Genomic DNA, 16,626 nt, shown 5'->3' with positions numbered 1-16,626 from the left:
TTGGTGAAAAGTTCAGGTTGTCTAACTTTTTCACACAGCCTTTTTTCAGCACTTCCAAATAGTAAACGTGGTTAACTGATTGCTCAGTTGGTACAAATTTATAATGACTAATCCCTCTGATATCAAAAAAAGGTTAGCAACATCATTGCAACAAGTTTGGGAACTTAATTGTCAGACCTAGTATAACATCAGTTAACTCACTCCTCTCTGAGCCTCTGTTACTAATGTGTAAACTGAGAAGAGTTAGGAGTCTACTTGATCTCTAGATTTTCAGGTCTAATGTCCTCTACCAGTAATACTTAACTTTTGAGTTTGCCCTTTTTGATCCCTCTTCCTATCTCTGTTCTTACGTCTAGAACTTTACTTTCCAATTCTAAACCTGTATGTTCTAAATCCATACCACTGTATTATGAAATTCCATCCCTTATATTTTTTACACTTTGTATCATCCCTTAATAAAAATAAATCATTAAAACAATTTTAAAATGAACACTTTCAGAGACGGAAATCTGCAGACGTCAGACACTTTGGCACTAGAATTCGTCATTTCAACCCAGAGCTTTGCATGCCGGGAGTTGTAGTCCGACGCTCCAGCGAGCACCTCCGCGCCTCTGCAGTTTGAAGAACGGGAGGAAGGGCGGGTAGGCGGGGCGTTGAGGCTGAAGCACGCTCGAAGCCCCGCCCCTGTCCCCTTTCGCTCTCGGGGTTCGCACAGGAGTGGCGCGCCAGTCCTCGGAAGGGGCGTGGCCTCGGTCCGGGTGGCGGTGGTTGCCGCCACAAGGGCCTCTTTCTCAGGGCGGTGCTGCCGGGGCCGGCCTGTGCGGGGCAGTCATGGTCCCACCTTGAGTGGCCTGTGGCGCGGAGCGGGGCGGGGCCTCGCTGGAGGGTGGTGGCCTGGCGGGGGCGGGGGCGGGGCCGCCTGTGGCTCCTTCTTCCTCTGCATGTGGCTGGCGGCCGCAGAGCAGTTCAGTTGGCGCACTCTTCGCCTCCCTCGTCTCCTTCGGCTTCTCCTCGCGTCACTGGAGCCATGGCGTTCGCCGTGACCAGCCCGGCGGCATCTTCCCTGCCCAACGGCGACTGCGGCCGCCCCAGGGCGCGGCCCGGAGGGAACCGGGTAACCGTAGTGCTCGGCGCGCAGTGGGGCGATGAAGGCAAAGGAAAGGTGGTGGATCTGCTGGCGCAGGACGCCGACATCGTGTGCCGCTGCCAGGTGAGGCGACCGGGCTGATGGGAAGCCGGGCCCGGGCCCTCGGGCCCAGAACCCGGCTTCTCCGTCCGAAATCAGGTGTCACCTTGAGCTTCTCTCTTGCTCTGTGCTGCGGCGATGTGGAGAAATGGCGGGAGGTCAGAGACCCCTGACCTGGGGTCTTGGGTTGTGGGGTTAGCGTGACTCTGGAGGAAAATGCGGGTTGGCCGGGACCCCGGGGGAGATGCGCGATGCCTGGGGATTGGAAGTTTTCGGTCTGAGGACCAGTGCTCGGCTCCAGGACTGGCGCCGGGGTGGGGATGGGATACGGTCGGAGTTTGAGGAGCTACCGCCCGAGGCCTGCGCTCCACTCCGAGCGGAGACTAACTCGGCCTCATCCTCCTTCCCATCACCCTCCCACCCAGGGAAATCAGGTGGGAATGGATTGTTCCGAAACGCCCTGAAATCCGGGCTCTCGGTTCTGCACCTGCAGGCCCGGGGCTTGCAGACCTTTGCCTCCTCCGGTCCACTTTGTTGACATGAGAACACACGCCAGGGCTTTGGACTGTTTCATGGCCCCGTTTTTTTTCACTCTGTATCCTGTGTATTAATATTAAAGGGAGGTTATTTTTACTTGCTGGTCCCAGAGGACAGAATCCCAGTTCTTTTAGGAGTGAGGCAAGTAAATACATGGATATCAAATCTGGTGTTTAGTAATGTTTACACTGATACACTCACATCGAAAGTGAACTTTCGGGAAATAGAATGTACTTCCTACCGGGAGACACGTGGTTTTCAGTGTACGCTTTCTTCCTATTTGTCGTTTGCTTTGCAGCAGCCCAGAGGCTAGGCCTTTGTAAAGGCTTCTAGATAACTATTGCCGATTTCAAAATTCGAAACAGTTGAGCAATAACCACTTTCCAAACAAATTGTAATGTAATATTTGAAGTTAACTGCTGTTTGTTTTGGTCGCAGGATATTTCTTCATGAACACATATAGCACAATATGATGATACCAGGCTGGGTATGTTCTAACAATTACTAGGCCCTCTTGATTCTAAGCTTTCTACCTAAAATTGAATAAATACCATTTGAGCATGCAAAAACAAGGTACATAAAAAGCTAAATGCCAGGATTCTGACTTACCTTGCTTTTCTGCATGCAAAAATCACCCTGCCCATTCCTCAGCTAAGATAGCTGTGGCCTAATTGGCTCTTCTTATGATTTGTCACTAGCACCCCCACCACCTCCCCCTTCAGTGCAACCTTCTCTCCTTCTACTTCTCTGGCAACACACATACCTTCCTTACTAACGCTCCTGAAGATGTTGCCATTGAAATGCTGTCCCATGCTGCCTTAGGAGCTAGTTGTTCCAGAAGCCCAGCCTTCACCTTTTGTTTTCAAATCAGATCTGGCCGTGCTGTGGGGGAAAAAGTATAAGAATACCTGACTCTCTGCCTGGGTAGAAGGGGAGAGAGGCTGAGGCCTGTCTGTCTCCTTCACTGTCATTCCTGACCATCTTCCTTACCTGGAAATAGTAGTAGTCAGGCTGAGTAACATTATGGGTTGTGAGAAGGTTTGGGGAATGTAATCATTATATCATTTATTAGAAAAGATCCTCAATTTTAATATCCCTTTGAAAAATAGTAGAATTAATTTGTAGATTGGAGGTATTGCTATGTTACTATGAAAGTAGTCTCTAAGGCGGTCATGGACCAATCTGCTCTGATGCCCTTGGAAAGTCTAGGGAGAAGTGATTGAGGAGCCAAGTTTTGGTTTTAAAATGTTAGCTGAAGATAGAGGAGAAAGAGATGAGCAGACTTGTTAGGCAGGCTTTTCTTACCTGTAAACTTCTGACTTACTGTCTTCTTTCTATAAGAGCCTAAAATATTTATATTCTTTTAGTGCCTTTTGAGAGCTCATCATTAGAAGGATTCTTTTTAGTTTTGTTAGTGAAAGTAGATGAGTAATGGACAAATTTAAGCATATCTCTTGTGATTCATTCACCTTGGGAACGGCATATCATTTGGTCAGCCCTAGTAAGCGGACATCTACTTAATGAGGTTCTTCTGGCTTACAAAATTGAAGGATATGAAATGTTGAAATTCTTAATGATTGTGTGTAGAGGGCTGGGAAAAGTCAACACTAAGAAAGACATTTTGAGCTCGAATTGCCTTGTTTGATGATTCAAGTTTTGTATATTAATGAAAAGATGTACTTTGTTAGAGTTTAATAATTTTTTTGTCATAGTCATGCCACAAACTTAAATTGTATACAGACTGTTTCTCCAGAAGTGGCATATAAATAACATATCCATGTTTTGACAATGGAATCATAAAATAAGGAATTTCTTCCATCTTAAAATACAGTTTTTAAAAGGAAAACTGACAGTGCATTTAACTATATATTTTAATATATAAAATGCCTTTTTGGAAAGAATAGATGCAAAGCTAGTGGCATTTTCTATTTCAGATGCAGGATTTATAGGGAGTTATTTATAACTTGGTAGATACTTTAGATCCATAAATAAGTGTGTAGGGCTTGCATTAAAGGACAACCACTACTGATGCCCTAATTTTAAATCAATATATTTTTTAAGAAGAAGAGAAGAATTAAGTATAGGGTCAAATCTAGGCACAGTTCATTCATCCGACAATCACATAATGGGTATCTACAGGGGACCACTTAACTGCAGAATTAAAAAGCTGAGAAAGGCAGGCAGGAATTGTGTCTACAAGGAGTTTATAGTCTGGTGGACAGCTGTTACAGAAATAAGTATTGCCAGGGTGGGGACAGAGAAGGGTACTAGTGCAGGTTTTTCAAAGGGTTAAAGTATGGGAATAGGAAGACCCCTTTCTGGCAGCACAAAAGTAGTTTTGTTAGGAAGCCTAGTACTGTTTCTCCCCCCAAATCCTCTCAAAGTAAACTATTATACTTTATTTCCTTTATTTTGTTGAGTAGAAACTACAGAGATTTTAACTATTGCAGTTTATACCGGGCTGTAAGCAAGGACTTGTTTATTTTCTTGGAGAAAGCAAGCTTGGTAGTCTTGGTTACAATGACAGGCGTAAAGTTGCCTGTGATCAGGAAAAACTAGAACAGTATTCCCTTTCATTGTGCTGGCTGCTCCCCCCACCCCCCGGGGTTTTAAAGTTAATATAAAGAGAAAATATTAACTAAAATTAATTATAAAGGGAAAGTAGATCCTGTCACTTGCTGTATATATAAAAGCTTGCCATAAAAATAAACTCAGTGGAAAAGATGCTAATTTGTAGCTAGAGGCTAGTATCTGCTGAAGGCTCTGAAACCAGCTATATTAATAAGTGATAAAGAAGTGTAAAAAACATACCAGCAGCAAAGTGAGACTTTCTCCTTCTTGAAATAATCAGAGACATTGCAAAAGGGAATGATTTAAGTGTTATTTAATGCCTTGACCTTATACAGCTAAAAGAGTTATCTCCCAAACCGCCGCTTCCCATTATTTTGGAGATGGTAGAGACTTAGCATGTAAGGTAAACCATTCTTCCAGGTTTATAATAATTACTAGGTCTGTGTCTACTGACTATCAGGGTTGCTTTTTATATGCGTTGTTAATAGTAGTTCCCAAGTACATCCATAAGTGTGTACCAGTGTGTGCTATATACTTGGTTAAATCTTGCTTTCTTGGATTCCTGTATTTTCCCTACAAGTATACAAGCTTTCTTCAAAAGAGGACTTGTTCCTTTTTGTTTTCTTCCATAGCACCTTGCACTATGTACGACAGAGAGAAAGTAAAACTTCATATATATATATTTATTGGGTGACTGGATTCCCCCTAGAAATTTCTTTGAAATCACTAGTTTAACCCTTTCTGGTAAATTATTTTAACATCCCCTTGGACAATTTCATTGACTTGGCATGAGTTTCAGGTGGATTCTCCAGCATTTCTTGCATTAACATTTGTAACTTAGTATTTGAACTAGTATTTTTTACATTGTACCATTATGTTTAAAGGCTTTAATAGTATTAAAGTCTTATCTCTTGTATTTATGATGAAAATAGATAACAGACATTGGTATCTTTTTTGATGCATTTCCTCAGCATAGTTCAGTTGAATGCCATGCAATTCTAGCAAATAGTTTTTCTCTCCTGAGGGTAGTAAATCTTAAAGTTTGGTCAATGAGGATGTCTCAAGTTCTTCACTATTTAAGCCTATCTTATTTGTATATATAATATACCATCACCTCTACTTTTGAGGCAGAAGTTTTTAAATTATATGAGGTCACTTCAGTGGTGTTTGACCAGTATTACTCTTTTTAAAAAAAATGTATGGGAATGGGTGGGTCAGTTGGATAGTTTCAAGTATTTCTAGGAAAAACTGTTGCCTAGAACACATCTAGAATGAACTGGTAAACTGATACATACTTAATGGCTTACTGAATGAAACTGGATACAAATGTAGCTGTGTTGTCCTTTGGGGACTGTGTCAGATTTTGACACCAAATATTAGTGTGGATGAGCAGCGTACTAATAGGTGAAGATCGGTGACTATTAGAATACTGTTATATATGTGGGAAAGGGGACATTGAGATATTTAGTATTGCCTAGGGAAAGCAATGGAAAAGAACAGTAAATAGAGGGCAGTTCCCATGGCTGCTCTGGCTCCACGATGGGATGGTTCTTTTTTACATTGAACCAATTTTTAATTATATTTAATTCAATATAATAAAATTCTTCTTTAAAAAATAGGAGGTCCCATGAAATTTGGAAAAACAGAGTTTCTATCTGTATCAAGCTTTTAAAAACCTTTTTAAAGGAAGGAGCTTATTTGTGGGAAAAAACATTTTTGACTTGTCATCTGCAGTTCAATTTCAGTGTGTTTTTAAGAAAATATTCATAAATGTAGTTAGTGATTCGGTGTTTTTATCAAGCATTTACAGAGAGCTGCACAGCGTCGTTGGCTTATGCATATTTTGGTTGCATATCTGGTCCTCCCATCTGTGACCCTGGTTATCTCTGATCCTTGTTCAATAAGTGTGTATAATAGAGTTTGATATCTAGAGTCTGAAGTTTCTTAATTAGGAACCTAAGATCCTCCAAGGCCATGCCCCTTTCCACTTTCACTGTGAGAAGTTGTTTCATAATGTTCACGTAAGGTATAAAACACAAGGTACCTGAGATTTGTATCACTTGTGTGACGTTTATCTGTGTATGAGATTGAAAGGTAACCAAAGTAATGTACGGTGAAGTGGTATCTTAAGTCTTTAAAAGATCACTGACCAGTGCACTTGGATGTCTTTGCTAAAAAGAAATTCCGATACCCTGTGTATGTTTTCTCTTCCTATCTAGCATGTCTGGTTACTGCTGAATAGTTTAATTTGGTCAACTTATTGGTAGTAACATAACGTGCTCTGCTTTGAAATCAGAAGCTTCGTGCAGTTACATGAATGTCCTCACAAAAGAACAGTCACCCTTGTTTATAATTTATTGCTGTGGATTGACAAGTGGTGTAGATTTGGCAGTAGTGAAATGGTTCATCTGGAAAGACAGACACAGGTTCTTACTGTCTTTACCAAGAAAACAGCACAGGGCATAAACACGGATTCCAGATTGTTAGGTTCCCTAAGCTTGAAGACTCCAAACAGGAAAGAGGAACGCTGGTTTTGGTTGCTGGAATAAAGGCATGGGGTTTGAGGCACTGCTGCTGTCTGCTGCAGTCCATAGTGGATTATAGGAAACACTCTCATCTCTTGATTGGTGTTCATTTTGAGCTGTGTGATTACAATACCATGTTCATGTAGTCAGAGCAAAAAGGACCAAGAGAAGACACGTAGAGGCCTAAGTGGCCTGAGAAATGCCTGGGCTATTGTGTGCATGAAGTCATTAGCCCTCTATACCGGGGCCTCTACTGTTGCTGGAAAAGAGACACCATTGTTTCAGGATGTGGACACTGTCACAGCAGGGGCTCAGCTGGGAGAGTGATTTTGGGAAGAAGACCTAAATTTGTATAGCAAACTAAATTAAGGATTAGGAGTCACTTGTGCAGACTAAGGTCCTTTCCTTCCCTTCCAAACTTTTTTTTTTTTTTTTTTAATCTTCCCTGGACATTTGGAACTTGCACCTATCAACATTTCTTCATCCAAACTTTTATTATAGTGTTGGACTTGACAACCTTTGGTTTTTTGGGGCCACGGAAAAAAAAATCAAAACTCTTGTGTCTTCTGTCTGTTTTAAGCTTAAAATCGAATTGGGAAGCAAAAGTATATGTGGTAAAACAGAATAGTTACAAAATAACTAAATGCTCATCTCTTCCCTGTACCCTGTTTTAGTTTGTTCTTGACAGCGTCAATATTGAAATCTGGAAGGTAATCAGTTTTATATTTAGTTATCACTGTGTAGGATGTGAATTTAGAGAGCCCGCTGTATACATACTTTGTCGCAATGAGTTTGTTTTGTGAATCATTTGGGTTCTTTGTTTGCAAGCAATGGAAAGAGATGGTCTCAAGCAAAGTGGGGATTTGTTTGAAGAAAGAGCAGGATGGCCAAGCCTCTGAGTGGCAGGAGACAAAGGCAGCCCCGGGACTTAGCAGCCCGAACTGGCAGCCTTTCTCTTTAGGATGCTCCCTTAGGTGACAGGCATCTCTAACTCCTAACTTCCTTCCTCTCTATTCAAAATCAAATTCCCGAGAGAGGAGCTTGATTGGGTCAGGCTTGGATCAAGTTTCCCTGCTGGATCAAGTTGCTGTGGCCAGACGGGGTGACTGCTTTGATTTGCAAAGTAGGGGAAAGGTGGGGAGAAGAGGGACTGAACTGAATTGCTATTCCACAGCTTTTTGTTTGTATAACAATTAATTAAACATATTCTGTGTTTTTTTTACTTAAGTAATATAAACCTATAATTAATTGATTTGTGTTTTCCCCATTCTTTTTAAATTTAGGAATTAGAAAAATTATCTTTCACTTAATATTCAGTCTCCTCTACCTAAGTTTTATCAGTTGACTTCACATTTTGCTTTTTATAGACCAATTAGACATGAGTTTCACAGAATGGAAATTTCGCCTTGGGTTTGTAGTATGAGTCTCAGCTTTAGAAGTTCCTCAACCCAGTGTTTCACTTTATCCAGAGATGAGCAGATTCAAGGGATATGTCACTAACCCAACTCACTAGACTGATTTATAAATTTTAAAATTAAGGTCTCAGGATAACCAATATTTGAGCGAGTTACTTGGACATTTCCTAGTTAATAAATCCATGTAAGAATACAAATTTCAGATTACAAAGTTGCTTGACACACTCAGGACAATGGGAATTACATGAATGATTACATTAAGTTAGGGTCACTAGATATATTACTCTTTTCTATTTTAGTGATTTTTTTTGTTTAGATAAAATATCATCGATAATTAATTAGATTGCTACATGTCTTACATAGTGCCAGAAACAGAATAACAAACTAATTGTTCCCTGTACTTTTTCATTATTTTCTCTTTTAAGAAGAGCTATGTCTTCCTATCTTTCAGAAACTTGAGTTGTTTAATTTCCAGATCCTGTCAGGAATAATAAATAACTCAAGTGTACTCTGGTGAGGAAAGGGGAGAGGATAGCCACTCAGTTGTAGCCTGTAGGGAACACGTTTCGTGGCAAATACTTGGGTTTCCTTAAGTTATATTGACATTTTAGCAGGAAATCATTAATTCACTTTGGAAGGAGATTATTACTTGTCATATTTATTGTCAGGTTCAATTTTCCCATCTTATATTTCAGGGAGGAAATAATGCTGGACATACAGTTGTTGTCGATTCTGTGGAATACGATTTTCATCTTTTACCCAGTGGAATAATCAATCCAAATGTTACTGCATTCATTGGTGAGTATATACCGAGCCACTTGGGGATTTTCCCCCCAACTGATAATTTTGTTCATTTTTCATTGTCTAAACTGGTTTCATCACTCACCAATCAAATGATTAATCTTGACCTTGGCACCTTCTGGAATACACCTAACTTTGGCTATTTTACAAAGCTTTTCCATCTTTTAGCACTAATACTTTTTGGAATGATTGCTTTGCATTTCTGTAGGATCATTTGCAATCTTAATTCTATAAAGAAGTATTAGGTCATCTAATCAGGTTTTTAGACACTATGACCCACAGTAGGAAAACAAGCCTATGATTCATAAATGGATTCTGAACTCTTACAACATGTGATGCCATCTGATGTTTTCTATTTTAATTTTAATTTTTATTGTATTGGAGAATATTGGGCAACAGTGGGTTTCTCCAGGGTAGTTTTTTTTTTTTAAATGCTAATCACCATCCACTCAATCTATTGTATGACCACTAATAAGCTGTGATTCTCCAATTTGAAAGACATAGATCTAGAGTCTACTGTGACCTGGTTTAATTTACCTAAAACTGTAAGTAGTTTCTTTCAAAATAACAGTTTCACTTTGTTTCAAAGAGCTTTTAAAGTTGAATGTGATATCAGTGGTTTTTATTCTATGTATTATGTACTATTGTGTATTTACATTATATTACTCTTTAAAATTTGGAATCCTTTCTGTGGTAACTCCCTGATAAATTAGAATATCCTATTAATTAAAGTCCTTCACTCTTCTATTCTAGGTAAATACTACTCTACTATTCTAAATATAGACATCTAGATATTGTAGATATCTATGTTTTAATATCTTTATTATGTCTGTATTCTAACTATGATGTTTAAGGTTGGGATTTGTTTGTTTTCCTTTAGGAAATGGTGTGGTAATTCATCTACCCGGATTATTTGAGGAAGCAGAGAAAAATGTTCAAAAAGGAAAAGGTATGAAAGAATGAATCTGCTTTGCCTGGTAACCACTTTTTGGTAAAGTTTTATTGGGATTCCATGCCAGACAAACTTAACATTTTTGTCTTGTGCTTTAAAATTGCAGGTTATTGTAGGACAAGTTTTTTTAATGTCAGTTATTAAATTTTATTTATCAGTATTTAAACAATAAACAAACATATGTTCATTGTATAATCTTGATTTTTTTAACACAGTTGCTCATCTGTAAACTTTAGGGAGGTAGAATAACTTATTATATCTTGGCGGCAAAATTCTAGGAAATGTATTAGTTTATGCTCAAATTAGCATACCCTCTGCCCAAACCAAAAATTAGCTTAGGGCAGTCAGGAAGCCACAGAAGCCCACTGTCAGTCTTGTTTCCCAGAGGACCTAGCGCTCCCTCGGTTGCTACAACACAGAGATAAAAGAGGGCTGTTTAGGTCCCTCTCTCCAAATGAGAGAAATGCTCCTTCTATGCAATGTATTCTTCCATCTCCTTTAAAAAAAATTTCTTGATTTCCTACCTTTCCTAATGTCTTTTGGATTTTTGGACGTCTGTTTACATTTAGCTTGGCTACTTTGCTAGTTTTTGAGGGGATTTTGGCAATGTAAATAATAATACACAATTGAGAAAAATCGTTAGTGTAGTTTGCCCTTAGCTCATATTTAAAATACTCAATTCTATTACCTTATTAAAGTTTTTCAGGTTTAAAAGTAGCAATCTGTCCTCACGTGTTTGCGACAACTAAGTCTGACTTCACAGAACCCTGTCTTGCTACTATCTCTGGTGTCCTCTCTGCATTTTTACTTATGTATTGGTGTCAGCTGTTTTAGTTGGTCAGCTTGAGGTTCCCATGCTGCCCTGTGCTCTCCTTCATCCCCTCGAAAAACTTGACCCTGCTCTCTTTTTCCTTCCAGCCTGTCTCGCTGAATCCACTTTGTTGAGTTTCTTTGTAATGTTTTCTTTATAATATTCCCTAAGCTATCTTTAGAGTACACATTTGCATGTCAAAAACAGCTATAAAATGGAAGGCTTAATATTCCGGTTTATCTTTTAGCACATTACCCAGGAGGTTCTCCTCTTCAATCTATAAGGAATAATTTTCAAAATAAATCTTTGGATATTATCAAAATTAAGTAATTTTTAAGATCTAAAGTTAATTTTGAAAATGTTTGGAGCTTGGTGGCTTAGTCTTAGAATGCATATAGCCTACTAAGATTTAAACAATATCTTTAAAAAAAAGATTTAAGATTTAAAAAATATCTTTAAAAAAAAAAGTCTAAAAAATATATCTATTTAGTTTCATTTATCCACTCATTCAACAATTTTTTTTGAACATTTATTGGATGATTGGTCCATGTTATGAAAACCCATGGCCCCTGTTCTCAGGCATTCACAGTTAAACGAGGAGATATGTATATCATCTACTCTCTCTCTCTCTCTCTCTCTCTCTCTCTCTCTCTCTCTCTCTCATCTACAATTCAGTGTGCTAATATAGTAACTGATAGTAATTTGGAAGAATTAGTGATCCTGTTTTATTATTTTGTTTAATCACACTTTTTATAATTGTCTTTGGGAAGTAATTATTTGTCCCAAATAACAATTTGTCTTTTGGGACAAATAATTCCCAAAATTAATTTTGTTTTCTTGAAATTCTCCCTCTGCCCTACACACCTTTCTTCCACCTCCAACAAAAATATTTTCTTACCATTTCCTTTCTGAATTCCTAGAAGTATATTATGTGGCTATAGCTGGCTTGAGTTTGGAGCTTTTTAGAGCAAAACATTTAGAAATGTAGAATTTGTGAATGTATTTGTATATATAATGAATGACAGATGAGCAAATTCTTGTTAAACATGTTTCCTATGCAGAAGAAAAGATATGAAAGTGATTATTTCAGTGAATAATACTTGTAAACATTGTGTTTCTAAAGAAATTAAGATTTAAAAATTATTATACAAAATATTCAAATAAATGTATCTTTCCCCCCTTCCCTCTAGGACTGGAAGGCTGGGAAAAAAGGCTTATCATATCTGACAGAGCTCATATTGGTAAGAGGGACATAATGCATTTATATATAACTATCTTTTTATCAGAGACTTTTCAAATGAAAGCATTTTGTAGCCAATTTTGTCTTTAATTTTAGTGAAAACTAAGTAGGGTGGATTGTAATAATTGGGTTCCAAATACATAAAATCTTATTAATTTTTTTTTTTTTTTTTTTTTGATAAGGGCTAGGCTAAAATTTACCTATTGCTGAAGGAAGAATTAGCTAATCAAATGAATAATATAAGCAACATTTCATGAGACATCTGTAATTCTAATAAAAAGCCATATTGAAATACAGAGAGCATTTATTTCCACACATTAATACTCATATAAAAGTACCGTGTTTTCCCGAAAATGAGACGTAGCCAATCAGCTCTAATGCATCTTCTGGAGCAAAAATTAATATAAGACTCAGTTTTATACTATAAGACCCAATCTTAATATTATAGTGAAATAAGACCAGGTCTTATATTAATTTTTGCTCCAAAAGACGCGTTAGAGCTGATTGTCTAGCTAGGTCTTATTTTCAGGGAAACATGGTAGGTCTAGCTGGCAAATCTTTAGAGTGATTTTTTTTGTGCCTAAAATGTAGCAATACTGCCTTTCAAATGATTCAGACTTTATTCAGACTAGCCTTCTCCATTATTGTAAGCAAACTAGATTCTAAAATTAACGTCAGCCACCACCAATAAATTTGAGGTTTGTTTCCCTGTTATTATCTTGTCTCTGAAGTGATAGAATTGTTAATTAGCAGTGACATGATTAAGGGACAATAACTAGGAAAGAGAAGGAAGAACTATAAACCATGTAAGAAACTTCTATATGATTGGTCGAACCTTTAAATTCTACTTAAATGTGGATGTCTCCTGAGGCAATAGCTGCTCTACTTTTATCATTGACCTCCATTTAAGAAGTAGCCTGTCAAAGTATCAGTCAAGTAAGCAAATGAAACCCTTTTTGGAAGGAAAGAAGGGGGTTGTAAATCTGTCGTTTTTGTTGGCTATTTTACGCTTCTGATTTAAAAAAAAAAATCATGCTTTTTGCCTGTCATCTATATAAAAAATATTGTTTGGTTACTAACTTACCTTAGTACTTTCATTTTAAACTTTTATAGACCATCATTTTAATGCTATAATATAGAAAGCAATACAGTGTTACTGGTATTTTTTCTTACTGACAGTCTCTTAGTTATATAATGAAAAATATATTTTTGTATATTACTTTTATAGTATTTTTATCTGCTTACACTCACTAATTATTACCCTTATACATATTATATTCTGTTATTATGAGTCATCATTAACTCCTTTCCCTTTCATGGTTTTTAGAGTATATAGCCTTTTGGTATTTATTGCCTCTGTCTTATAGGTAAAGTAAGGCACTGTGTTAGATGATGAAAGCCCCTGCTTATCTTCAGAACTTTCTCTTAGTCCTTTGTTATCTGCTATGTGAAATTCAGTATATTAATCTGAGGGCCACAATTTAGGATTGCACAATAGGATGGTACCAAGTAAGTACCCTTGGAGTAACTTATGACCTTAATGTAGGTAATCAGAATCCAGCTATGTGTAGACAGAAATGTGTGCTGATGCTGTCAGTTGTTGGAAAGAACACAGTGTTCAGAACGGTCTGTGTTCCTGTCTGGATTCTCCACCTTTCTTCATTACAAATGTATTGGGTCTGTCACTTGACAACTTTCAAGTTACTTAACTACTTTAGACTACAAAAACTAAAGAAAGGCAGAGGGATCAAAGGACCAGAGTAATTGGAAAGTAATCTGGTTTAAACCATAACAAATGTGAATTAATTTTATAATTTTATCATATTTCTTTAATAATGATTTTTCCTTTTTTATAAATATATATCCTTAAAGGAAAGTTTTTCTGATAGAGGATTATATCCGGAGAGGATAGCTCAGACTAAAATTTAGATGTTAGTAGTAATGTATGTAATAATATATGTATGCTTTGAAATATGTGTTATTAAAATGTTTATAGGAAACATGTATTTTTAGTACAGTCAATTCTAAAATGATGAAAAGAAGTAACTGGTGTCATTAAAAAATAAAAATAAAAAGCTAACTGGAAAGTTGCTGGGAATCATTGCCATGGAACCGCTTCAAATTTTCAGCGATTCTCTTACCAGAGGACTTACTATTCTATAAGCTCCATTATAATTATGGCATTAGAACCTTCACTTCAGAACTAAGCACAAGACCTAATCTGGTACACAGATGTTTAAAAATATTAATGTATTTCTTTCCAAGGATTTAAAAAATTTCCTATAAAATCATGCAATTAAGTCAGCACAAAATATGATGGGTGATATGGAGTACAGTATAATAGAGTCATACTAGATTTTGGAATTTTAGGGATCTGGACACAAATGTTGATTGTGTGCCCTCTGTCAAGTTATTTATCCTTAAGGCGTTGGTCTCGCCATCAGTAAAACACCTCACACAAGGCGGTATCCATGAGGGAAAGAATTTTATCCGTTTTATTCATATATATGCCTAGCATCTAAGTCAGGTCCCCCAATTTGGTAAAGATCTACTGCGTTTTCATACTGAAGGACATTGGTCTGTAGTTTTCTTTAGTTTTAGTGCCTTCATTTTTCTGAAAGAGTATGTGTAGGATCAGTATTATTTCCTCTTTAAATGTTGCATAGAATCTTTATGGGGATATTTTTAATTATGAATTCCATTTCTTTAATAGATATGGAGATATTCAGGTTTTTCTGTTTCTTCTTGTATCAGTTTTGATAATTTATGTTTTTCAAGAAATGTATTCATTTCATCCTACTTGTCAAATTAGTGGCATAAGGTTTTTAATATTTGTATATTATCCTTTCAATTTCTGTAGAGTTTGCAGTGATGTACTTTTTTTCATTCCTGATACTCGTAATTTGTATTTTCTCTTGATTAATCTAACTAGACCTTTATCTATCTTATTGATATTTTTTTCCAATGAATAAGCATTTGATTTGGTGGGTTTTCTGTATTTGTTTTCTATTTCATTGGTTTTTAGCTCTTTATTATTCCATTCTTTCTATATTCTTTAGGTTTAATATGCCTTCTTTTCCTAGCCTCTTTAGATGCTTATTAGACCACTGACTTCAGAACTTTAACTATTGGGAGATTTTAGCAATTTCTCTCTTATTTATTTCTAATTTAATTTTGTTGTAGACAGGATGTATTTTGTATGATGTCAGTCTTAGATTTGTTGACATGTGTTTTATGGCCCAATAGATGGTCGATTTCAGTTAATGTTCTATATGCACTTAGAATATGTGTTCTGTTCTTGTTGAGGAGAGTGTTCTGTATATATATTGATTACATCAAGTTGGATGATAGTGTGTTCAAATCTTCTGTATCCTGATTCTCTGTCTACTTTCTCTGTCAATTATTGAGAGACTTGTTGAGACCTCCAACAATAATTGTGGATTTGTCTTTTTTTTCTTTTCAACTCTGTCAGTTTTTGCTTTCTGTGCTTTGAAGTTCTGTTAGATACATTTATGGTAAAATTATGTTTCTGATGAATTAACTCTTTTGTCATGAAATGTCCTCTTTACCTATGGTAATATTCCTTATCTTGAAGTTTACTTTGATACTACTATAGCCACTAACGTTTTCTTAGAATTAGTATTTGTAAGGTGTATCTTTTTCCATCCCCTAACAATCTGTAACTTATCTGTATCTTTATATCTATGCCACGTTTCTTGTAGCCAAAATATTGTTAAATCTTACTTTTTAGTCATTGTGATAATGTGTTTTTTAATTACAGTGTTTAGACCATTTACTTTTAATATAGTTAATTATCATTATGATTGAATTTATTTCTTTGTTTTCTATTTGTTCTATCTGTTCTTTGTCTTTTTTCTTCTTTTCCTCAGTTTTTCCATTTAATATTGTAAATATTATCTCTACTATTAGCTTATTAGCTATATCTCTTATTTTATGAATTTTGGTAGTTGCTCTAGGATTTATAATATGCATCTTTAAATTATCATGATCTACCTTAAAATAATACAGGCATACCTTGGAGATATTGTGGGTTCGGTTCCAGACCACCATAATAAAGCGAATATTTCAATAAAGCAAGTCATAATCTTTTTGCTTGTGGCGGGGGGGAGGTCTTGCTTTTAATTGAAAAAAAAATGCAGTTACCTGTGAAGCTCAATAAAACAAAACACAGTAAAATGAGGTGTTCTTGTACAACATTTAACCTAAGGTCCTTAAAACAAAAAATGCTTCCATATCCCTTGTCCCTCTGTGTTATTATTGTCATATGTTTCGTGTCTCTATTATTATTAACTCCACAATGCATTAAATGTCTTGCTTTAAAGTCAGTTTTCTTTTAAAGAAGTTTAAAAATGATGAAGTTGTTTGCCAGATGTTTACATTAGCATATTTAAGCAAGTATACAGGGAATTGTGTATTACATTATAATTGTGTCCTGTCCTATTGAATCTCATAGCAAATTTTGTAATATAAGAGATACTTGTTGAGGTAAAGAAGCCTGAAAAATGGTTGAGACCTTAAAATTTTTTTTTTAATCATCTGAGGTCCAGGTTTGTTGAGTATCTGTCGT

At 36.6% G+C, this 16,626-nt stretch overlaps 1 protein-coding gene across 1 annotated transcript in view; it reads left to right on the top strand.

Moving 5' to 3' along the window:
- Positions 1-790: 790 nt before the first annotated feature.
- ADSS2 (adenylosuccinate synthase 2) overlaps positions 791-16,626 on the top strand; it is a 32,770-nt gene continuing 16,934 nt past the window's right edge. The window contains exons 1-4 of the mRNA XM_019730861.2: positions 791-1,210; positions 8,930-9,032; positions 9,916-9,984; positions 11,989-12,039. Coding sequence (XP_019586420.2) covers positions 1,028-1,210; positions 8,930-9,032; positions 9,916-9,984; positions 11,989-12,039 — 406 coding nt within the window. The 5' untranslated portion in view covers positions 791-1,027. The remainder of the gene's footprint in view (positions 1,211-8,929; positions 9,033-9,915; positions 9,985-11,988; positions 12,040-16,626) is intronic.

The sequence above is a fragment of the Rhinolophus sinicus genome, linkage group LG12, assembly GCF_036562045.2.
Source record: "Rhinolophus sinicus isolate RSC01 linkage group LG12, ASM3656204v1, whole genome shotgun sequence".
In the NCBI taxonomy this organism is placed as follows: Eukaryota; Metazoa; Chordata; class Mammalia; order Chiroptera; family Rhinolophidae; genus Rhinolophus; species Rhinolophus sinicus.
Note: the sequence above shows the minus strand (reverse complement) of the source record. Positions and strands in the feature narration are given on the sequence as shown.